We start from the raw sequence: 25,066 nt of genomic DNA on the forward strand, positions 1-25,066 counted from the left end.
TAGAACCAGGGAAGGGCGAGTCTTAAAGGTGCCGCGCCTAACGGAAGGCAGGACCGTGGGAATCTGGGAGAATCCCTCCCTCTGCCCCAAAAGAAGAGATTCAGAGCCAGGAGCGGGTGAAGATATGCGGAAAGAATGGCAAGAGGGCTCGGTGAAGAAAGGACTGCAGTGTGTGGCATCACACTCCCTTCCCCCCAACCACACACACCCACACTCACGGGGGCATGGATCACACACACAGCCCTGACACCTAAACCAAGAGAGGCGGCGGCATAGTATGGAAGTGAACACGGTGACTACGGACGGCCCTAGCTGTCAAGCCCCTGATTCCCATAATTATAATCTTGCTCCAGGGACCGGTTGGAGCCGAGAGCTGTGTGACCTTGAATAAGTCGCTTCCTTTTTCTCAATCTTAATTTTCTTATCTGCAAAAGAGGAGGGCAAGAGTAGACCTCCCGCAAGTACACCTCCTCTCCTCTTCCCCCAAACACCTCTCCATCTCGACTGGGTCACAAGAACTCTGGCCCAACCAAACCCTTCAGCGCCCCACAAGCACCCTTCCACCAAAAGGGCAGCGGCTCTTGGATCTTCCAAGAGCCAAGTAGGGGGCGCCCAGGAGCACCCCTCCATGCTAGAGGACTCTCAGACTCAAGCTTCTCCCTCCTGGCCCAGGCTGGAGGAGCCTGGAAAGCTTGCGTTCTTGTTCCAGTGGGGCAGATCTGAATCACTCTCCATCTGCAGAGACCCCAATCCCCAACACAGTCACGAGCCCCTCTCCAAGCCCCCCAGCCTGCTGCTCCGTTTGGGAGGATCGTGTCCCCACCTCCAGCAGTCTACTGGAGTGGGGGTGGGGCGAAAGCGGAATCACTAAAGAACAACCTCCCCTCCCCGTCCCCGGTCAGAGAAGTGGCCACAAGTGCCCCCACAGGACTTCCCACTGGAAAGGGAAGTGCCACACTCCCAGGCCTCCATCCCAGTGAGGAGACTCAGCTTGATCCGGCTGGCAGAGCTCTCAAACCCACCGGTCCGACGACCCCGCTTTACAGACGAGGAACCAGAGACGAGGAGTGTACACAGACCGGGAGCGGACACTGGGTTTTGTCCACGGTCGCAGTGGTTACAAAGCCGGGTCTAGAATTGAGGTATCTGATTGTCTCTCTCCAGCTTTAGCCCCCTAGCCTTGGTAAGGTAGGACAGGCCCGGTGGGGACGCTCTGCCCTGAGGTCAGGCGCAGGGGAAAGGTGCCTGGGCAGCGCCAAGCAGCGGTTACCCAGGCCCCTTCCCGCCTGCTGGGCTGGGCTGTCTCCCGCTCCCGTCTGGATTTCCGTCTGCCGGTGCGAACCGCCCGCCCAGCCCCTCCCGCCCCGTCCCGTCCAGATCCATCCGCAAACATGCGCTCAGCGGGCAGGAATGCGCCAATGGCTCCCAGATGTGGACGCCGACGCTTAACCCCTTCCCCTCCAGCACCCCCACCCCAAAGGCCTTCCAGCTTGAGCCTAGGCAGCAGCTGGGGACGGCGCCCTAGGGAGGGACCAGCCTGAGATGGGACCCAGCACCAGCCACCCCCAGCCTGCACAGGCTTCTCCTGGCCTAGATTCTACCAGTCTTCCTTCCAGCTGAGGCCAGAGGGGAAGGATCATGGACACAAAAATGCAAGTGTGCATAAACGTAGGTACGCTTCCTCCCACCAAGGGTGGCCTTCACATACACCTGCCAGCACGTGGGGTCAGATACACTCGTGCACATTGAGAGTCAGGTGTGCAAAGGCACTCCCAGAAAACCCATACATGCATAGCCATGTGCACATTCAGAGCACACATGTGTATGCCCCCACATGCACGCCCAGGATGTATGCACATCCATGGGCACACGGAACAAGCACATATAAGACAGGCATCTGTGCTAGCACAAGGGCATGAAGCAGAGGGTGGGGCACACTCCTAAACAGACACAGCAGTAGGCCCATGTGCGGATGAGGGAAGAAATTCATGCACCCACAAACCTGCTCCCCACAGGGGGTCAGTCACTCATGCATACAAGACTGGCACCCATGTGTATAAGTACACAGCCTGCACACCTTTAGGGTACTCCCTCCCTGCCAAGGGCACCCAGTACTGCATGTCCAATGTCTAGCCCTACCCAGGCTTGACTCCAGGAGGCAGGAGAGGTCCCCAGGTGGGAGGCTAGGAGTCTTCAATCTGCAGCAGCAGCTGAACTGCAGCTGTGCTGGGCCTGCAACAGGGCTCCCATCCCCCATCCTCCAAGGACCCTCGTGCAGGAGGTTGAGAAAAGTGCAGGAAGCAGCAGAGGACTAGCGGAGGGGGAAAAGCCACAGGCCCAGGGGCTCCTCACTCTTTAGGAAAGACACTTCTTGGGGCTTACCCTTCCCCTCCTGCACACAGAAGTAGATGTGCTTGGGGAGGAGCCTGAGCTGCTGGTTTCCCAAGACAGTGATCCCTCTCCAAACAAGATGAAAACCAAGAGAACCCTGACAGGTGCATTGCCAGTGACAGCCCCCAGCAGTCAAAGGAGATACAAAATAGCTCTGAGACACCCCAGGAGGGCCCACACTTCCAGCAAAACAAAGCCTCCCTCTCAGAGCCTGCCAGGAACTCCTGAAGAATAGCATCATTGGTAATCTGAAGAGAGGATGGGAAGCATTGCCCCTCCAAGACCACCTGGATGTGGGTGGGGTGGGAGATGTCTGCTGCAACAGAACCAGCCCCAACTGACTTCTCTTCTCCACAGCCTCCCAGCTCATCCCCAAAGGAGCTCCTCCCACAAGCACCCTCATGGCCCCACCCCCATTTGACTCTCAAAGTACGGAAGGGTAATCTGGGGCAGGGCTCCTATGTCCATTGCATAGATGAGGAAGCTGAGGCTCAAAAAGGAAATTTCCTTGCCCAAGGTCATACAGCTTGTCAGTGGCAGAGCTAAGACTCAAACCCACAGGCTCCTCAACAACGCCTCCCCCCATTTACTCGGAATCAAACATATTTCTACACAGTACCCTGCTGCCTCTTCCTTCACCCCCTAACAGAGCAATTGAGCAAAACACCATCCTTGCCTGGCTCTGCAGGTTTATGGGTGGGGCCAACACATGCCAGAGAAAGATCAGAGAAGGTACTGTGGGCTACACACATATCCCCCAACCCTACCCTAAGCATGATGCCCACCTGCCCAGCAGGCACAGCCGGGTGACTCAGCTGCATCCGGGGGAGATGCCAGGGCAGTGACTCACCTACCGAGAAGAGCTGAGCCTGGCACTTTGCCAGCCCCAGGACAGAAGTGACTTAGTCACCGAGACTGTGATGCCCAGCAGGCACACCCCAGGGATTGGGGACGGGGCAGGCTGTGCCCTCCATGGTTACATACACCCCCTGGTGAAGAACAGGCATCCTGGGGTGAGCCATGGTTGTATCTGCCCCTGCCCCCTCACCACTGCCCACTCCCACCACACCAGGCGCTGCTCCAGTGCAGACAAGTTTTGTGAGACCCCTGGGCTGCCCTGCTCCCTTGCAGCCTGCCCCCTGCCTGTCACTCACCACCCACTCTCCCACCAGCCCCACCTCCTCCTGCCACCCAAGTTGTACCCAGGCTGTGAGTCTCCTTTAACATGTCCTGGCAGCACCTCCTGCCCCCACAGCCCCTCTCACCACCCCCCCACATACACACACATACACACACTCATACACACTTCTGCCAGCAGCTGCTGAAGTTGTTGAGCAGGAGAGGAATCGGGAGGGTGGGGTACAGGGATTGAGTTACCAGAGGCCGATGGGGTGGGCCGTCACCCAATCCCTTCCCCAGCTAGTCCTCCTCCTTGGGCACAGTCTCCCTTACCTGCTTTCCTCCCACCTCTGGCTGGCAGCCTCCTGCCCTTTATGCCCCTCCACCCCCACTCCACCCAAGCTAGGAAATAAATGTTTAAGAGTATTTGTCATGCTAAGACCAGCCCGGTATATGAGGGGGAGACAGAATGAGAGAGATCGAGACAGAGATGGACAGAAAGAATAATTCCAGTTCTCAGTGCTCTGGCTACAACCACTAAGTGTGTCTATCTCTGTGTATGTTGGAGCTGTAAGGGGACTGAATAACTCCCCAAGTCCCAGGAGAGTTGATAGGGCCCAAGGGGAGTCCACAGGCTGAACAACCTCAATCCATTTGCACTATTGATTTCTCACACACTGCAGCAGGTCTGATGGAGGGGGGGACATGATAAATCAGCCCCCCAGAGACAGAGAAACTGAGTGGGGGGGGGAGGGACTCCTGCGCCACAATTTGTGGCCCACTGAGACCAGCTTGGTGGGCAGGGGGTGGGCAGCAGAGGAATAGATATTGAGTAGCAGGAGGCAGGGTCAAGGAGTAGGTGTTGGATTAAGGCTCCTCTGGAACACCTCCTTCCAGCTGGATCTGAAGCTGATTTGAAGAAAGAAGGTAGGGGACAGAAGCACCACATTTGGCTACACAGGCAGGGCCCTGAACAACTCCAGGGGGCGCCATTCACATTAGAGTCTATGCAATGGCTCCTCCTGCAGCTGTGCAACACGGTGGCCCTGGGGATGAGGCTGAGACAGGAGACCAAATTCAGAGGGACCACACTTCTCCACCGAAATTTCTCCACCTGCACCTCAATCAAGGCATCAGAGGAAAACTCATTTCTGACTTGTTATTAGAAGCCCGTAGTAATCTCCCTACTTTTCAGCCCTGCACCCTTCCTTTGTTGAGGAGATTGGCAAACAACCACGAGGACCTACACATGGCAGGATGGGGGCTCACAAAGGGCTCTGGAGAGTCTGCAAACCTTAGTCCTCAGTCTGTCCCTAACTCATTCTGGGTCTGTGGGCAAATCTGTGCATCTCTAAAATGGAGTTAGACCGGATGCCCCTTCTCTAAGTTGTCTCCAAGCCTCACTACTCGTCAGCCTGTGAGCCTGTTGGAAGCCGCCCAGCACCTCGATTCACACCAGTGGCCACAGGCCACCTAAACAAACCCCAACCCTCACCTCCCTCCAGCCTGGACACAGGCTCTCTCCATACAGTGGAGACTTATAAACACACCAAGCTGGGGTTTACCGGAGACTCCGCACAAACAAGCAGAGAGGAAAACCGACCAGACGTGCCTGGCTGAGGTCCTCCTTGCTGCCCTAGGGGAGGGACGCACAATCATGTGTGGTGAGGGAGCTTGACGAGAAAGAATGGTGCAAAGGGCCTAGGTGGGGGTTCCAATGCAGCTAACAACTGGCTGAGTCCTTAGGGCCAGTCACTTCCCCTCTTTAGGCCTTAGTTTCCCTCTCTGTAAGGAAGAGGGATTGTCTATGTGACTTCTCAAGCCCTTTGTGGTTCTAAGTCCACTTGGACAGACAGAGCCCTGAGGGGTCCCCAAGACACCCTGCCTGCTTGCTTACCCTCACCTTGGCCAGCCCCTCTGCCTGCCCGTGCTTTTCTGCACGTCCCTTCTGCCAGGGGACAGACCAACTAAAAATAGTCCCTGCAGCCTTTCTCGCCCACAGCTGCCCAAAGAGCAGGAAATGAGGGGGGCAGGGAGGCCCATGTCCTGCTCTCCTCCACAAATTCCCAGCTCAGAACTATGTCCAGCACTCCAGCCTGGGGCTAGTGCCAACTTGGCCATCTTGGGGGCATCCCACACCCCTTCCCTAGGGGGAGGCCTGCCCATAAGTGCCTACAGTCACAGAGCTGTCCCTACCCCGCAAGAGGAGGAGAGAGGAGGCAAGCGGTCTAAAGGGAAACCTTCCCAATTTCTGACAAATCTGTGCCAACCACATTGTGGGCACCGTGAGGGCAGGGCCTGGCTCCACTGACTGGTCTTTTGAGGGCAGAGAGAATTGGCGTGGGGAAGTTTGTGCTGGTTTCCTTCATCCTGGCCCAGCTGGAGGGAAGACAAAATAGTGCCCCAGCTTCAATTATGCTAATCCCCTGTTCCCCAAAATGTGTGGGGGAAGACATAGGGGTTTCGATAGCCACCCCTCGATACCATGGGAAAAAAGCTAAAAAGGATAACAGAAGATCTTGGCTTCCACATGTAAAGATGGAAGGCTGGAGGCAAGAACAGGCCATGCCTGCCAGGCTGGGAATGTGTTGCCCCCAAACTGAATCAGAGGCTAGGAGGGAGGAGTCAGGGTGCTACGGTGCCAGGGGCTACAGTGCACCCACCCCTATCCCACCTGAGATTCCTGATACCTCCCAGCCCTGGGAGAAGGCCCTCCTCACACAGGAGGAAGGAAACCAGCTTAGTGACTTTCTGGAGGCCTGCAGGGCAGCTCTGCACCATGAGGTAGGCAGGAAACCCAGGAGTCCTGGCACCCAGCCCAGAGAGTGAGTGAGAGAAATACCTTGGAGGGGAGGAAACAGCCCAGAGTAAGGCAGACACATGGTACCCCGAGCAGCTCCCAGATGTGACCCATAAGGAGGAACTGGCCAAAGGCGCTGGATGGGGAAAGTGAACACATTTCTGAACAAGAGAGAAGAAAGTGGGGCCATGGGAATGGGAGGGATGGGGCCAGCCTGGCTCTTACCTCCTGTCCTCTCCTCCCTGTCAGAGTCAGAGATCCTGACATTAAGGCCACCAAATATCCAAGAGGTCTTGGGGTCCTGGGTGTGTTTCCCTCTCCCCTAATCTTCAGACCCCAGCCCCTTCATTCCTAAGCTTCCTCTGGCACCCCTTCCCCAGGGCCAAGCCACGCTGGGAGTCAGCAAGCCCAAGGTGGTAACTGGGAGGCCTGGGCAGTGCCAAGGGTAGCCCTCCTACCATCCTCCCACTGGCTTTCCTCCCGCCTGCTCTCAGCCGCCACACATATCTCAGCTGTCGAATCCGATTAGGGCTCCTGCCCAGTGAGCCGGACAAGGAGGCCAGTGGGCAGGGGAGAGACAGGGACAAGGACGCTGAGCAGGAAAGGCAGAAGGAAGGTGAAGACAGGGCTCAGGGGAAAAGGTGTGGAGCCCCCAGAGGAAGAACAGCCTGGTAGGGCGATCTGTCCTCTCTGACCACAGGCGCTCTGGCGTCAGCTACAACCGGCACTAGGGGAATTCTGCAGAACCCTGGGGCAACAGCCCTGCCTGGTTCCTCTATCCCCCAGATGGGCAAGGATGGGGGAAGGAAACTGAAGGCAGAGAGACTGACCTAGATTTAGGAAGAGAATCCCATCCTGGAACCCTCCCCCCACCACTCCAGTCATAACTACCATTTGCACTGGGCTTTAGGATACACTGTCTTATGGAGTCTTTATGGGAGTATCCCTATCAGGCAAGCTGGGCTTGTTACTGATGGCTATTTTTACAAGTGAAGAAACTGCGGCTTAGAAACCTGTATAAATACATATAGTTAAATGACAGGACTGAGTCTCAGATTTAGGCATCTGATTCTCAGTCCACTGCTCACACTCAGAATCTCTACTTTTCTCTCTGAGTCAAGAGCAGAATTAAGTCTAAAGTCACTCCATTATCCACCCTTTCTTCCAAAACCAACCCCTCACCTAGACAGTTACCAGATAAGGACATGGCACCCACCCCCAACATACAGAGAGCTAGAGGGGTTCCCCCAAAGTGTGACCTGTCTTTTCTATCACTCCCTTCTGCAGTCTGCTACACCCAGAGGTAATATACACACTCACACACAGAGTTACTCCTACACTCCCCCCTACAAACCCACCAAACCAGAATGAGGTGCCCTAGATCTTCAGAGAGCTGGGCCTGTCAGCCCCCCTCTGGAGAGAAAAACAAGCCACTGTAAACAGTAGGTGCCATTCAGCCCTCTCCCAGAGAGCCTGCAAGAGGGCAGAAGCTTCAGGGTAACACCACGAGGCTGAGGCTCTGACAGTCAAGGAGCCCAGGGAGCTGGCACAGCTGGGTGTCCTCCTTGATCTGGTCCACACCCCCAACCCCAGCCATCTGGGCTGAGCCTCTTCCGGCCTTGGCCATACTCCTGGATCTCTCCCCTTCAATGCATGTAGCCACCTCTATCCAAAGCTTATAGAGCTTACAACTATATGGTCTACACACACACACACACAGCAGGGGGGTCCGGGGGTGCAGGTAGGGGTGGAGGACTTTGCTATGGGCCCTGAGGTGTTGGCAGGGATGGGGGCTCTAAGCTGAAAGAAGTTTCCCTAGAGGAAAAGGTCACCAAAAACCGCTCACAACCTCCACTACCCTCCAGCAAAGCCTTCGGTCACCCAAGTGCCAGATGAGCCTGGAAAGGGACAGTAGTTACCCTACAAGGTGAGTAAGGAGTGGCAGGTGAAGTCCTGAGCTCTTGGGGCTGGGAGGCAGAGAGGCAGCAAGAGAGAAACCCCCCAGAAGGGCTCAGCTCCCTCTCCTGCTCCCTACACTGTTACCCCAGCACTGCCAATTCTCCTGTGGAGGTGACATGGGGGAAGGGGTATTAGGCAATACTGAAAAGGAGGGTGCAAGGGTGTGGGGCCTGAACAGACCTTCCCCCCACTTTCTATTCTTAGCCAGAGAACAGGGAATGCCTCCGGGGAAGTGCAGGAAAAACGCTGGAGGATGCAGGGGCTCTGAGCTTTCAGATACCCCACTGTTCCCAGGCTCCCACCTCCCAGGATTACAGTGAGCAGTGGGGGAGGAGGGATGGGGAAAGCCTGAACTGGCGAGAGGGAAATAACCAGATCAGAAGCAGAGAGGCCCAGCAGAAGGCAGCCGAAGGGGAATTGGGAAGGGGTGTGTGTAGTCCTACCTGCTCAGGTGAGTGCTGGCATGGGGGCGATGGGGTTCCCAGGAGATCCGGGGAAGCCCTCTCAGCTCGATTCAGGATTCCCCCCTGCTTCTAGGTTAGGCTGCTGCAAGAGGCACGGGTTCCCGTTGGGTCCTAAAGCCCACTCATCAAACAGTAGGCTCTCCCCGCCCTCTTCCACCCGCCCTGACTGGGTCATCGGGTGCAGAGCTGAGGACTGATGGGAGAGAAAGGCTCACTGGGAGAAAGACAGGGATCTGAGTCATAGGCTGGAGACAGGAACAGTCCCCAGTCTCAGATACACAGCACATGGATGACTCTAGCTGAGGATAGGATAACATGGGACAGGAGAAAAAAGACATTTCTTCCTGCCTGCCTCAAGCAGATGGATTTGGGCTTTGGTGCTGAGATGGGGTTAAGATCTCCTCCCCTATCACTCCAGCTAAGCCACCTAGCCACTGAGAATTTGGGGAAGGGGGCGTTCATTTTGGATGGGTGCTCCTTCTCCCTATCCCTCATAGATGTAGCACAGTCTCCTCATCCTTCCCTACTATTCCTAAATGACAAGGAGGTCACCCCAGGGGGAAAACCCTCCAAAACCTTGCTTTCCAGTAAGTAAAAAAGGCAGCATGACTTGGATGGCAGTTGGAAACTGGTCAAGTTATATCTCCTTAGACTGAGGTGTGTGTATCTGGGAGTGTTAGTGTGCAGATATACATATACAGTGAGAGTATGAGCAGGTGGGGCTGGGGGACTGAGCTACATCCATTACCAAAAACGGCAATTGTCAGTGGAAGAACAGGATGCAGAATCTAGGGGTCAACTAGTGCCCCTACCCAGCCCCTAATAGGATCCTGAAACTTTACCAGAATGACTAAGTTAAAGAAAATGTTTTCCTAGGTACCATATGAGATAAATACAGGGGGCAGAGGGGCCTCTTAACACACTTAGATCAACTTCAACATTACAGACCTAGTTTAGCATAGCTAATCTCAGTAACTCAGAAAGGAGAATTCAGGTTTGGTGGGCCAGGTGGGCCAGGGAAAGGTGGACAGGAAGGCTGCAGAGGGCTAGATTGAGAACATTTTGCAAGGAGAGTTGCACATATCTCCAACAGCAGCAGAGCAGGGAAAACGTCATGGGGTAAAGGGCCAGGGGAAACCAGGGACAGTCTTGAGGGAAGGGAGAAAGCACATCCTCTTCCTAGAAGGGGAGAGGGCAGTGGCATTGCCTCCACCTCCTCTGTCTTGCAAGAAAAATGGGGAAAGAAGCTAGACAGTATGGACGAGGGCCCCAGGGTGGAGTCCATGGGGTGAGTTCAGGTCAAGCCTTTCACCCTAATGTGCCTCAGTTCCCTCCCAGCTGTTACACCAGGCTCTTGGTTCTTCCCAGGCAGCTAATGAATGTTTACAAGAGTTTGGAGATCCTCAGATCTCAGCTGGGCCACCGCTACAGTTATAAAGCTCAATAAGCACTGAGCGTTATTTGGGGAGGGGAAGAGAAAGCCAAGAGGGAAACAGACTACTCTCTTGCAAACTAAGGATACAACCAAACTCAGAGCAGCACAATCCTCAGCTGCCACAGGATATCCTTGTGCCCAGGGATGAAGGTCACACACCCTGGTACCTCCAACCACCACCAAAGGCTGGTCTCCAGCTAACTGCAGGCAGAACCCAGACTAACAGCTGGTCTTCATTAACTCCAGCTTTTTTCACCCCCCACTGTGAACCCACAGCTTCTACAGGCCTAGGCCAGAGCGGGCTGCCCTAGCTGACCTTGCAGCTGACTCCGGGTTGGGGGACGCTGCACCAAAGTCCAAGTTACCAGCTGAAAATAAAGTTGAAGTAAGTCTCCTTTTTCCCACTGGGAGCAAGAAGAGAGGAAAGAAAGGAGTGTGGGGGTGAGAGGGTGGAGGTAGGGGAATTTAGGGCAAACAGCAGGCAGTGAAGTCAGCTGGATTGAGGCCCAGAAACCCCCACACTCTGGGGCCAAGTCTTACTCTAGCTTTGCTTTCAGCTTGAGTCTTGGCTAGGCCCCAAACTAGGGAAGGCCCTGGCTGCCCCTTTCCACCTCCCTACCCCCGCCCTTATTAAATACACATTTTATCTCTCAGCATCTTCATTATCTTAACTGAAGGAGACAAGCGGTGGATGGCGGCAGCAGAGCGTCAAGAGGGGGGGCGGGTGTGGGGAGTAGGCGCACCCTTGTTATGAAGTGCTGATCTAGCTCTTTCAGGCGGTGTGGGAAACAGAGGAGGGATCAAAGGGAGCGAGGCTGATTCAGAACTCAATTAGAGCTTTTTAAAAAAGGAGCTGGCTCTCTCCTTTCGCCAGTCTTCAGACAGCATTTACCCAGGCCCCTTGCACCCAATTAGCTTCTACTGCCAGTGCCTTGGGGCTGGGGTTGAAAATGAAGGGGAGGCCAGAGGGCACGCCTTCTCCCCTACAGAATGTACCTCTTCTGAGAAGAGGGAGACCTACCCTGTTGGTAGCTTAGAAGAGAATGTCTTAGAGGGCACCTTCCTTATCTTTTTAGGAGGAACCTGAGATCAGAACTTTCCCCAAAAGTGAAAATGTGGGACATCAAAGGTGGGTTCCTCCTTAATCCCTTGCCAACTACAGGCACAGCTCCTGGCCAATCTCTAGGGACATAGGTAACACCCAGACAGGCACCCCTCTTCCCAGCAGGTAGGTCTCTCTCTCCATAGCCAAGGCTTCCTGGTAGCAACATGGAAGTTGCCTGAAGCAAAATACCACTACATCAGAGGGAGCGATTGGAACGCATCTGTGAGGCCAATAAATGCTCCACATTTTATAAGACAGAGCACGCTTCTTTTACAGGGGCCTGCTCCACCTCAGTGCAAAAGCATCAGCCATGTCTACCCCAGATCAGAACTGTCCTCAAGACGGAGGGAAAGGCAACATCTTGGTTCATTTATTAGTTCATTCAACAATTGCTTATTGAGTACCTACCAGGTACCAGGGGCACTCTACTAAGTGCTGGGGACAGATAGAAATGTAAATAAAATCTCAGTCTAGGGGCTGGCCTGGTGGCACAGCCGTTAAGTTTATGTGTTCTGCTTCTCAGCAGCCGGGGGTTTGCTGGTTCGGATCCTGGGTCTGCACATGGCACCGCCTGGCAAAAGCCATGCTGTGGTAGGCGTCCCACATATAAAGTAGAGGAAGACAGGCATGGATGTTAGCTCAGGGCCAGTCTTCCTCAGCAAAAAGAGGATTGGCAGTAGTTAGCTCAGGGCTAATCTTCCTCAAAAAAAAAAAAAAAAAAAAAAGAAACCTCAGTCCAGGTTCTCTCCTGGTCTTCCTCAGTAGTCAAGGTAACAGCTTTCAAAAGATATTTTTAAAGATCTCCAAGTTGTATCTCATTCCTACTTCCCAATTCTTACTGGTGTATCTTAAAAGGGCACTTAATAAAAGCAGGGAGCAACGAGGGGAAGAGAGAACAGAGCTCTGCCAACTTTTTTTGATCTCTGGGTAGCTTGGACCTCACACACTCTTGCCAGTTATCTAGCCACAGGCAAGTCTTCATTGAGCCAGAAATGTCAGTGGCAGCTCTGGGGTTGAAAATCACACCAATTTTATTGTGTCTATGTTCTTTCCATAGCAATACCCACCAAGACTCTATGGAGGCTTCTTTGAAGAAAAATAAATAAGCCAGGATACAGACACACACCCCACCACTTTCAAGAGGAAGAATGTAGGTCAGCATCTTTGCCACTACTCTATGTGAAACAGCCTATGATCTTGGCAAAAACTAGTAACCACAAGCCCATCCCATCCCACTAAAAATCCCACCACCTTCCCATAGCTCTCAGCTTCAGTAAGAAAAAGCCAGCAAGAAAAGGACTTTCTTCCTCCTTTCAATCTGCTCCCCGGCTGTTTGAATTACACTTAAGACTTCACTGACAAACATACATCAGCTTTTGCTCCCACAAGGGCAGCGGAAGCCAAGCAGGGACTCTAAGTCTGCTTCACGCATCATTGACAGAACCAACCCTGTTCCAATTGCTGAAGTCTTAAGAGCAGCAATGACCTAGAAATTGACAGTGGGGGGAGAACTGAAGGAAAGGAAACTGACAAACCAGTACACAGAAAACCCTATTTCCAAATACCAGGGGAAAGAGAGAGAAAGGAGGTAGAGGGGAAAGAGATTTGGCCCCTTTGAATCTGCAAATGTGATCTTGGCTCAGAGCCATGGAGGATACATAGCAGCCCCATTGCGAGTCAAGCCATGTTCCTGACTCAAACCCTACAGTTAAGAGGAAGGCGCCAAGCCTCAAACACAACGAGGTGGGGAGGCCGCTCCTTTTTGGGCAGGATCCTACTGTGGACACAGAACAGACAGCAGCTGCCCACAGTGTGGAAACAAACTGTAAAGCAGTCACGTCTCTTAAGGCTGCAGCATCCAATAAAATGTAATTTAAATCAAGCCTTGCATCTGTTCTCAATCCCATTCAGTCTCTGCTTTCCATCAGCCTTCGGACAATCTTTGCAATTATGCTTGTTAACCCTTATAGCCCCGGACACTTTCCAAGCTTCTAGGTATAGAACTGTGTTCTCCACTCACACATTACCCTCTCTCCATAGCCAAGAGAGGGAATGAATGCTCTAATAAAGGATTGTGAGGGTGAGAATGACATTCAGACTCCTGTCTACAGACTATGCTCAGCTACACACACCAGTGGGTAGTTTTCATTTCAGAGGGCTCTGTGTGCCCTTCTATCCCACACCACCTGCTGTAGCCCAGATCACATTGCAAGGATACAGTGGGCAGCATGAATGAAACAGTGGCCAACAGATCATTTGTACATGTATCAAGTTCCCAAACTCAAGTCCATATCAGAAAGACAGGAGTCAGAAGAGCTCAGGGAGAAGCACAGACTTGGTCACTGGCTCTCAGACCATTCAAATCACACATAGTTTACATTCCAAGCATTTGTTTGAGTTATAAAAGTACAGCAATCTCCCAAACAAATCAAACTTAAGCTTTTTTTCCCTTTCCTCAAGACTACCCCAGCCCCATGTTTGTGCTTTCAAGGCACTCAGTGCCCTCTGGTGTCCCCATCAGTAATTGCCATTTAATGCCACTGGAAACCAAACCCAGAAAAGGGGACTTGAGTAACCATATGGATTGATTTATCTATTAAGATTGGAACAATATGAGGTTTAGATGAAAATCCAACCCCAAACTAAGGTGTCTTGAAACAAGTGGTTTCATCTAGGGCAGCTAAGACTGTGGGACAGTTTGGGGAGGAATTTTCACATTGCCTTTTAAAAGTCTGAGCTCTCTTGAAATGCGATTGCTTAAAAAGACAAAGAACACAACTTAAAAATAAATATATTCACAATCTGAAGAATTACATTCTCCTTATCACCCCCACAACTTTGGGAGTACCCAAGAAACTGAAGTAGTCTTTAAAATGTCACAATGTGGAAGTAAGTGAAACATGAACACAGTATACTCCAAAAGAAAGAAATTCTTTGACCAAAGTGTCCTCCAAATCTCCATGTGGACTTGCTTATTTTCCTGTCATCCTTTTTCATTCTTCTTACTCTAGCCCCAAACTTCTTTAAAATACACCAGTGTTTGAGGAAACTAAGAGGTAAACATATGCACATTGTACAAAATAATCTGTATACTTACAAGCATATTGGTTAGCGACACTGAAGTGGTAGAAGTAGTGAATGTAATTAAAAAGGGTCTACTCAGTAATTTTTAATGCATAAAAATAATAAGACCCAAACATATTATGCTGTGCTAATATTCATGAATCTATAGATTAAAATTTACCAGTTTCATGTAAAAAAGATCATATTTGTTTTCAGACCTGAGTGTATAAAGCACTAAAATGAAGACTCCACAGCTTTCTAAATGCCAGCTGGATGCTTTCAAATGGGGCATTAGTATAAAAGAATTTAAGGCAATCCAATAGCTAAGATATTTCCAATTAAAGCTTTGTCTTTCAGAGCACGCTCTATTTCCTTCTCTTCAATCTTCAAAGACACCTGGAAAGAAGAGAAGAGGACTTTTCACGGTAGAGAACTCACAAAAGCAAAGTTTTTATTACATAAACTTCTACCATGTTAAACTTTTGTTACAAGAGGCTAAACACTGCTTTTTCAATGGCCTGCAAAAAATATCTCATTCATACTGCAGTCCCGTCCTCACAGATCTTAAATCCTACCTAACAAAAAACAAATCAATTGTGGTCATTTTTAAATCTTTAGCAAAAGATAAGCTCTCCAAAACACGACAATTAAAAGCAATGTCACAAAGAAGCAGTTAGTTGTACCTTTGTGAAGCGGGTTTCCTTGTTTTTCTTTAATCCTAAAATGCCCCTGGCCTCCAAGAGCCCTGAAAGTGATAAACACTCTGACTGGTCCACAGCTGCCACCTGCTGTTTGCGACAGACGTTGCTATAGGCTTCATATAACTGAGGAAACAAGGGAGAACAAATGTTGCTTAAAAGTCATATCGCTTGTCACCTTATAATCTCTTTTAAAATGTGAGTTTGGGTTTGCAAAAAAGATATCTGAATACTCTAATTCTCCCTCTTTTCAATAAAATCCTTGAACAGGCATTCTGTAGATATTGCCAAAACCCTAAACTGTAATGCAGGAAAGGGGCTTTATATATTTCACAGGGAGAGGCAGAAATGAAGGGGAGAAGATTAATGGTAAATTCTCAACCACAACCCAAGGGAAATAGAGTCAGCTGCCTTTTATATGGTACCAGTATTTATTCTTACTGTTAAAATCCATTTTTAATTCATATCATCTGGAGCTTGACAGACCTTTTGGAAAATATCTGCTCTGCAAAGCAGATTCTCATCTCCACCCCAGCTCCATCTGCTAAGATTCCCAACTAACCTTCCCCAGAGTGACCTCCTTAATCTTCAACTGCCTGGTCAAGAGCAACAAAGAGCAGACCAAGATCTTCTGCTGAAGAGGGAAGGAATCTTGTGCTCCTTCTCGGCTCAAAGTCATTCTGTTACCATCAACTTCTGAAATGACTTGGGATATGTGAATAAGACCAACTTGCTTGGGAACCAGTGACTCAGAGGGTGATTTACCTATAAAGTAAATAAATCAAGCTTAATTAGATTTTAAGATATTGTGTGTACTGAGACAGGTGATACGAAGTTTTAGCTGAAGGAAATTCAAGTGCAGTCATGTCGCACCAAAGCAGAGGTTCCAACTCTCTAACAGAAACTAAGGATGAGAGAAAATGCTATCCTCAGAAAGATGCCCAAATAATGTGGATAACTTGTAAAGCAGGGTTATCCTTTTTCTGGCAGAATGGTGAACTAGTCTGTCCTATAGAATGCAACTTAATGTCAAAGAGTCAAAATCCACGTCAAGAAAGAACCAGACAGAGAACTGAGTTCTGCCTTGGAAGTTCCTCATATCTCAAAGGTAAAAAAGAACAGAATCTTGAAGCAAAGACAACCATGCTTGGTAATTAAGAAAGGAAAAAAAAGTTGGAAAAATTACCCAATATTTTGAATCAAATGAGTGGCTAAATGTGGACAGGCAAGTCAATCCTACGTAAGTCCTCTAGACAGCCTCCCCAAATGACCTTTGAGCTTTCGTTCACTTGTCCAAGCTGATCTACAGTAGAGCAACACTTGAGAAAATGTCATTGGATATCTTAGCAGATAGTACCATCCCAGAGGCCGGAGGTTGGGAAGCTGCCAACAGCCGCACAGGACTATGGACTCATTGTTTGGAGATGCATGAATTGCAAGACAGAGGAGGGATTTGCTCTGAAACAACCTTTGCCTAAAGTTACTTCCTGAGACCACGTGCATTAGCCCCACAACAATTTGCTTCTATTTCATTACCACAAACAGGATGCTGCAGAGGACTAAAAGTGGAGAAACTAGAGATCACTGATCAAGTAGCAGAGTCTTAAAGTTGGAAGGAATGTAGAGGTCTGTTCTTGCTCCCTACCCAATGGCTGAATCTCCTCTAAAACAATCCCAACCAAATGGTCATCTATCCAGCTTTTGTTTGAATGTCTTCAGTGCTGGAGAAGTCACTGTGTGTCAAAGAAGCCCAGTTAGTGCTATTTATTGAAAGGGTCTTCTTATATTTAGCTGAAGTCAGTCTCCCTATAGCTTTCTAGAGCCATTAAAAGCTAATCACAAATACCAGAGATCAAATGACAAAAATTAGGTTCTGTCTAGTAATTTATGGCCGGAACTTAAAGCCTCTTTCAGCTATGTGTGCCAGTGGTGCTCACAGGGACCACTGACAAGCCTAAATGTTATTGGGACGGGGAAAAAAGGGAATAATCTGAAAAGTTGAAGAGAAACCAGTATCTAATCTATGCATTGGCATATATTACCTACCATCAGCCTAAGCACTAAGTGCGGCTACTTCTGAAAAATTTTTATTTATTTATTTTTTATTAAGATTATGATAGATTACAACCTTGTGAGATTTCATTTGTACATTATTGTTAGTCATTTTGTGGGTACACCACTTCACCCTTTGTGCCCTCCCCTACTCCTCCTTTTCCCTGGTAACCACCGATCAGTTCTCCTTGTCTATATGTTAACTTCCACCTATAAGTGGAGTCATATAGAGTTCGTCTTTCTCTGTCTGGCTTATTTCGCTTAACATAATACCCTCAAGGTCCATCCATGTTGATGCGAATGGAACAATCTGGTCCTTTTTTATGGCTAAGTAGTATTCCATTGTGTATATATACCATATCTTCTTTATCCAGTCATCAGTTTCTGGGCATTTAGGTTGGTTCCACGTCTTGGCTATTGTAAATAATGCTGCAATGAACATAGGGGTGCAGGGGACTCTTGGGATTGCTGATTTCAGGTTCTTAGGATAGATACCCAGTAGTGGGATGGCTGGGTCATAGGGTATTTCTATTTTTAACTTTTTGAGGAATCTCCATATTGTTTTCCATAGTGGCTGCACGAGTTTGCATTCCCACCAACAGTGTATGAGGGTTCCTTTTTCTCCACAACCTCTCCAACATTTGTCACTCTTGGTTTTGGATATTTTTGCCAATCTAATGGGTGTAAGGTGATATCTTAGTGTAGTTTTGATTTGCACTTTCCTGATGATTAGTGATGATGAACATGTTTTCATGTGTCTATTGGCCATACTTATATCTTCTTTGGAGAAATGTCTGTTCATGTGAAATATTTTTATTAATTTTCTTTCAATAAGTTGATGAAAAAAACAAAGTGTGTTCTGTGAAACTACAGTGCTAGAAACAATTTTAATAACTCTCAACCACTGCAGGAGTTAAGGAAGAAACAATCAAATCAGACTGTCCTGTTTCTAAAGATTAACGCTGGATATTAAACACTGACAAGATAAGTATGTAGTTCATGGCCATTTTACATCTGGGATAACTAAGAGAACAAGGCTGAGGGAAAGGAAAATTAAATGTTGTTTTTCTAACAGCCCATAGTTTACTGTAGCAATATCATCTTCATACCTTGACCCTCCTAGCATTGTTTAAAGTCTTGAGACATGGCACATTGAACTCAATTCTTTCACTGTCTGACTCTCTCCTATTTACCAGGCTTTGCTTTCACCTGTACGGAGACCTGAAGTGCACTCAATATAAACACCCAAAGAGAAGCTGATCCAACCTTATTGTCTACAGTTTTCATTCCTAGAGCTTGGAAAGAAAACTTACTCTGTCCCAGCCATTTATGTAACACCCTGGGGAACTCATTTCCAGTAATGGATGGACTATAGTACTGGCAGGCAAGATTGAAATAAAGTAGATAAAATTGACCAAAAACACAGGCACACACACAAAAATGGGTGAGTGTGGATTTAACTATGTTCATCTTTCTCCCTCTTTCCTAAGAAAAGTTAAGCTTCTAATTATAAAGGAAGATGGGAAGGAGATAAACTACTTACATTCAGACAGTGGTTTGAGGATAGTCTGGCTTTTGACATCCGACTCTACAATTTCAATAGCTCTCCTATAAAAAAATATTTCTAAAATTAATTTAGACTGAGTCACACCAAACACTACATCAAACCACCAAGTTCAAAAACAGATACATTAACAAAAAAAACCAGCATGTTTTATAATTTTAAAGCCACCAAACAAAACCGGGTTATGTCTCAGCTAAAGGGGACTTAATTGCCTTGAAATAATTCATGGACCAGGGAATCTGAGAAACTTCAACACTACATGGTTTCCTGTTATAGATGCCAAGTAGGTCATCACACATCAAGCCAATGATAACATTTTGGATGAGGAGAAAATGTCATGGATAGGAGAGAGGTTATGTAATGTGGGCGACTGACTAAAGAGAGCCAGTACCACCCATCTACACCAGACCTAAAAGGGGAGTCCTCAGTTTTATATACATAGAATATGTGTAGGCTAAACCACACCAGCCCACATGACTATTGCTCATAGCTGCAGTCTTTACCCAAGTAGTTTGCAGACTAGGGGAAACTTTCAAATCCAGGATCATGCCATCTAGCAACAGCAAGAACTTACTCTCCCACTGCTCTCTCCAAAGTACTTTGCCCACAGGAAGCCATAAGCCAGACCTGGATCTTGTGCATGGCAGTAGGGGGAGGTTAGACCAGCAGGCCAGCACAGCAAGTATCATTTTAATGGACCCAGTGTCCCTACTGGGAAGGAAGAAATTTCATCAGTCAGCACAGAGGCTTTCCTCAGCAGGAGGGGCTGGGGGATGGGAAGGGAGAGAGGTCTGGAGTACAACTGTGGGGGACCACCAAGTGGAGGAAGGGGTGCTCACAAAAGCAAAGGAAGGGGAAAAAAGTCTAAAGGCAAAGATGGTTCAGGTCCATAAATAAACCTGCTTGAGACCAGCTAATGGAAAAGTAAACTGGAGTCTTTTTTAATACAAATGTAATTAACCAATCTATAATCACCACAGGGAGTGCCAGCAACATCTCATTTGTTTCTCCCTCTGTAGGTAATGGACTGATAATGTTTCAGACATTAACACGGTGGAAATGCAGAGCTCCCCACTGAGAAACAAGTCCTCCTTTCTGAGTGTAAAAAGTGGCCGAATAAAGCCTCTTAAGCTACAATCATTTGAGTTACAAGAGACAATTAACAGCATTTCTTTTTTTAATAAAAACAGCCAATAGTACCATAACTCACCTGCAAACATCTAGCGCTTTGCGAACATCTCCTGAAACAGCAGAGACTTTTCGGGCACAGAATTGAATTGCAGCATCGTCCACAACCCAATCTCTAGATACCTTTGGACAAGACATAGCAGATGACAACTTGAACTATAAGATTCCCCCTCTCTGTAATTTAGGTCCCAGACATAAATATTTTCACACTTAAGTCTAAACTTGATGGGCTACCCTTTAGGGTCTAAAAGATACTTTTTCTACTCATAAGTAAAGGGAGATTTCACATATTTAAATATTTTGTAGGAATGTGGTAGAGGTTCATAAACGGGAAAAAAGTAATCAGAACTTAAATTAGCAAAATTAAACTAAACTAAACTCTATCTGGTCATTTTCAAAACAGAAAGTTTTTTATAGGCCCTATTTTAAATGCCATTAAAGAAGCATTTGAGTAATTCCTCTAACTTTTATTTTTATTCCAACACTGAGGCATCCAATAAATGGAGCCATGGCTGGAAATTCACATAAGATATTCTCACTGTGGCCCATTCGAACTCCCTGCTTAGTAAAGCAATCAAAGCAAAATACTTTAGAACTATTCTTACATTTCCCCAACACAGGTGATCCAAGGAACGCATAATTTGGTACAATGGTTGGCACCTACCTGATTAAGTCGATCTTGCAAGATAGTGGCTATCTGATTTTTGGTATAAGGTGGGAAGTTCAACAGCCGTGGCTTACATTTTTCTCTAGCTTGAAGCCTGGGCAGAATTCTGTCTGTGAGATCCAGGGTATTAGCAATACCTGAGGAGGAAATAACACTAACCATCACTGGTCACATCACCCTAAAAAGAAAACTAAACTAAACTAAAGCTGAACAGAGTTTCCAGTCATAATCCAGCATTGCAATTGTTGCTTCCCACTTGCCACCCCCCCCCACCAACACTCATCAGGTAAGATGTCATCATAGAATGCTTTTTTCAAGTTAGGTTTACAACTGTTGACTGATAAGCAAGACAAGATACTCTCAAATTCAATTGTCTCTGAAATGCAATACTATGTCATTTCTATTCAGACTTAAAAAATTGATTTGCCTTAGATTAAAATTATTATTTTATAGTAACTTTCTTATTTTGACAAGCAGAAAGCTGGTTAAAGATAAAATAATAGGTGATAAATAAGCTGAAGAGATGAAAGAAAACGAATTCTTTAGAACCACCACGTAACATTAACAGTTGAGTACTAACCAATCAGCACCAATCGAGAATTGCTTAGCCATGGCCATTCAAACAGTGTGTACAATACATCTTGCCCTTTGCTGTCCAGCTGATCCATCTCATCCAACACCAACACACTACACATAAAGAGAAACAATTAGTATCCATGTTCACCTTCTAAACTCTCCAATCTGTTTGATCTGGGCTGACTGTAGGTCACATTCCTACAAGTGAGACCAGTTTGAAGATCATAATGTGTCCTACCTCCATTCACTATTATGTAATACCCCCACCATCACGAAAAAGTAACACAATCAAGCAATTCGTTTAAAAACATTTTTTCCATTTTAAAATTAGAAGGTGTATTTTTCCTTTCTTCTTTCCCTTTAAGTTTATGTAACCACCTCTCATAGAATATAGGAATTGTTCTCTTTATGAGCAAACTGATAAATTCAAGAGATTAGAATGTGAGTTTGTGGGCAATAGATCTTGCAGATTTTCACAGAACAACATGCAACAGAGCAATACTTACATCATGGGGCCCTTTTCCGCAGTCATATGGTTTTCTAGTTTTCTCATCATGTCCTTCCCAGCTGGCCTGGATACTCCTTCCTGACAAATCTCCTGAGCAATAGCTGGGAATACAGCCTGGGCACTCCTCAAGGACATGCAATTCAGCATGATAGTTTTAAAGCCTTTTAATTCCTTCTAGAAAAACACAAACATGGGCATTATTTTGGCTTCAAATAAAGATTTGATGGAACCTGAAGGGTCATTGAGGAATTAACAGCACATAAAAGAATAAGCTTACTTTCATTTGGGAAGATTTAGACAATGAAACTAAAGACGTCTTATTTTGGGCAAACCTTCAATCCCCTAAGCACTTCTACTCTTTCTTAACCCTTAATAACAAAGTGTCACTTTAGCAAGAGCATCATAATTCAGACTCAATGTACCTTGAGGTCTTGCAGAATTCGGCTTAAGCAGGCAGTTTTTCCAGTCCCAGGAGCACCAGAAAGATAAAGACTTCCAGCTTTTTTCCCACAGATGTGCTCTCTCAGGAAATTTCTGATGACGTTCATCTCCTTTTCCCTGGCAGGCAGCCGATCCGGGACAGCCGTATTCAGGACCAGCTTTGCTTGCTGGTAGCAAGTACCTGTGCCAGATATAAAAGGACAATAAGACACAACAATGGTGACTGAGAAGACTCACTGGGTTTCACTTGGAGTCACCAGCCTTCTTTATGAGGCTCCACTAACAGCTGCCATGTAAGAACGAACCTTCTTGCTTGAACAGTCTTACACATGCAGACTCTTTCTCCAGTGGACATCTCTGCTCAGAATTTGTTGTGATGTCTTGACCTTTTTGAACTGAGGAATGAATTTTGTTTTGGCGACCTCTGGCTTGTTCTCTTTTGCTAGGAGACTTAATTGTCAGCTGATTGTCAAATACCAATCTGCGCCCCTTAGGTACATGTGAGCGAGGGGGACCATTCTCTTTCTTGCCTTGCTTTGGTGGAGAACAGGGAGGTAAGTGGGGAGTGTTGCACAGGTTGTCATCACCTGAAACATTAAAATCAAAATATGGTAATTCATAGCAAAGGATATTAAAATGACTGGTGAAGATCTCGCAACCCCCAGAAAGGTGAATTTCTAACACTTCAGAACCACCAAAATAAAATGCCTCTCATCTAGAAGCAAATATTGGCCACCAGATGGCACCACTGCCTCTTATATGGTAGAAACCAAATGGGTTTTAGTGGGATGAAATTCTGTGATTGTTCTAAAACAGGGTTTCTCAATCTTGGCGCCACTGACATCTTGGACCAAATAATTCTTCATTGTGGGGACTGTCCTGTGCATTGAAGAATATTTAGCAGCGTCCTTGGCCTTTATCCATTATGCCAGTAGCACCAGCTAAGTTGTGACAACCAAAATGTCTCTGGATACAACCAAATCACCCCTCATCAAAAACATTTGATCTAAAACAAGAAAGGATTACCAACCACTGTTCTAAAACAAGAATGTCACCTGTTTCTCTTATTCACAATTACTGAGGCAAGTTTCCAAATACTTTATAACTAACCGCAAGGTCATTTAAAACACTGACAAAACCAAGTTCAGTGTTTAGAACTGAAGATCAAATTTACTAAGTAGTTCAGAAAATCATCTCCATAAGTGGCTTAACTCTGAAGTTCAGTTAGCACTTAGCAACCATTCTGAACATAACCAAAGCGAATAAAGTGGTCTTAGCTGAATTTAGAAAGCTGCTTCAAAGGCCTAGGCATCTTATTGAGGAAAGAGAAGTCGAGAGCCACCAGGCAAAAAGTTGTACTTATATAATGGATAGCTTACCCAGACGTTTTCTGGGGCTGAGAGGCAGAATTTTTACACAAGGAGGACGGGGTGTGGCCTGGACATTTGTCAGTGCTACCTTGGTGTCACTAGAGTTTTTAGCTTTGTCCAATGTCCGAGACAGCTTCTTTTTTGGAAAACTGATTGTAGCCTGTGACTGGGATCGGGTTTGAGGCATGATGGCAACACAGCTGGGTACAAAAGAGAGAACAGGACAGCCGGTCAATGGGCAAAAGTGAAAGGAAAATAACTAACATGGAATTTATACAGATGATCAACACTCATTTCATGCGAAAATTATGCTATAACAATATTTTCGCATTCAGTGCTGCTTCACATCCTAAGCATTGCAATAACAGGGAACACCTGTTGTCTACCTACTATGTGTAAGACACTGTTATAAGCATTTTAGGCATTGACTCATTTAAGTTCTACACCCACCTTAGAGGTAGGTCCTACTAGTACCCTCATCTTCCAGATGAGAAAACTGAGAACACAGCGGCCCAAAGACACAGCAAAGCAGGGATATAAGCCCAGGCCTTCTGGCTCCAGAGCCCAAGTTCTAAACCAGCTGAGCAATGAAATAAGAAGTTTATCTTAATTGACTTCTAGAACACTCCTAATGCCCTCACTCCAGGGACGGGACCTATCTTTATCACCAGCTTAGCCCAGCAACCTTCCACATTCACAGTCTGCCCCAAGTCCTCACTCTGCACGGAGTGCCCACTCCACACACCTTTCGGCCCCCGCCCGGAACACCGCCTTCCTACCACATTGAGCTCCTTTACCCCACGCACACTGCCAGACTACTCCGAGGGCGCGCAGCCCCCTGCCCTTGCCGCGACCCCAGACCTCCCGCGATGAGCTCTCCTCCCCTCGCTTCACCTCGGGCCTCGTCGGAACCCGCGGTCCTCGCCGCAGGCCCTCACCCCACTCCGCTGCCTCCCAGACCCCAGGCCTCCCCGAGCAATGCTCTCCTCTCCACCTCCCCGGGCTGCGTCACCTCGGCGGGCTGCTTCCTGTCTCTCGCACACGGCTTCAGGGATTCTCCACGACAAGCTCCTAAGCAAACCACACACCCGCAGCGGCAAAGCCCAGACGCGCTCGCGCCAAATCTCCACAGCCGCAGCTTTCCCGCCTCCCGCCAAGGCCCGACCAGGCTTCTGATTGGGTGTCGCCAGAGCGCCGCGCGCCTTGGCCAACGCCCCCTCCTTCGCGTCCAATCCAGCTGGAAGGCCCACAGCCAATAAGAGAGCCCCAGGTCTCAGCGCCACGGGGAGGCCACGCCCTCCAAGCAAAGAGATCATCTACATCCGGGGCCTCGGCGGAAGGACGCGCGGTTGCGGCTCTGGGTAAGGAGGGACTGCTGCGCCGCAAAGCCCGGCGGGAGATGTAGTCTTTGCCGCACAGGACTCTATTTCCACGCCCTTCTTTCGAGGGGAGGTGTAAAGATGTGGGTTGCCCCTTCTCACGGCTGCTGGAACCCATGTTTATTACCCTAATTGCCTAGAATATCAAAGAGCTACCACATAGTACCTTCCATTTTGGGGGTGGTGCAGGGCGCCAGGCACCATACTAGGCGCTTTACTTCCTTTTTTTTTTTAAAGATTTTGTTTTTCCTTTTATCTCCCAAAGCCGCCCCCCCCCCCGCCCCCCA

General features: G+C 48.0%; 2 protein-coding genes and 1 long non-coding RNA gene across 6 annotated transcripts in view; 1 reads left to right on the top strand and 2 right to left on the bottom strand.

The window, feature by feature from the left end:
- Positions 1-8,901, bottom strand: part of RARA (retinoic acid receptor alpha) — a 44,447-nt gene extending 35,546 nt beyond the window's left edge. Inside the window, exon 1 of one of the 4 annotated variants that reach the window (XM_070562031.1) lies at positions 8,713-8,901. The gene's annotated coding sequence lies outside the window, so the exon portion shown is untranslated. Of the gene's footprint in view, positions 1-1,022; positions 1,396-8,712 lie in introns of those variants that run through there. The other 3 variants (XM_070562025.1, XM_070562035.1, XM_070562028.1) reach the window with 3 other exon arrangements.
- On the top strand, positions 8-13,155 carry LOC139074052 (uncharacterized). Its single transcript, XR_011523365.1, has 4 exons — positions 8-1,142; positions 10,445-10,553; positions 11,245-11,297; positions 12,331-13,155. It is a non-coding gene; the product is annotated as an uncharacterized lncRNA (long non-coding RNA).
- An 893-nt stretch (positions 13,156-14,048) lies between these two features.
- CDC6 (cell division cycle 6) lies at positions 14,049-24,635 on the bottom strand. Its single transcript, XM_070562023.1, has 12 exons — positions 24,413-24,635; positions 23,410-23,600; positions 22,336-22,617; positions 22,012-22,211; positions 21,588-21,763; positions 21,086-21,192; positions 20,503-20,642; positions 19,861-19,961; positions 18,630-18,694; positions 15,597-15,799; positions 15,020-15,160; positions 14,049-14,732 (listed from the first exon to the last, which is right to left on the bottom strand). The coding sequence occupies exons 2-12, from the start codon at positions 23,585-23,587 to the stop codon at positions 14,643-14,645; spliced, it is 1,683 nt and encodes a 560-aa protein (XP_070418124.1). The 5' UTR covers positions 23,588-23,600; positions 24,413-24,635; the 3' UTR covers positions 14,049-14,642.
- Positions 24,636-25,066: the final 431 nt, after the last annotated feature.

Source organism: Equus przewalskii, chromosome 10 (genome assembly GCF_037783145.1).
Source record: "Equus przewalskii isolate Varuska chromosome 10, EquPr2, whole genome shotgun sequence".
NCBI lineage: Eukaryota > Metazoa > Chordata > Mammalia > Perissodactyla > Equidae > Equus > Equus przewalskii.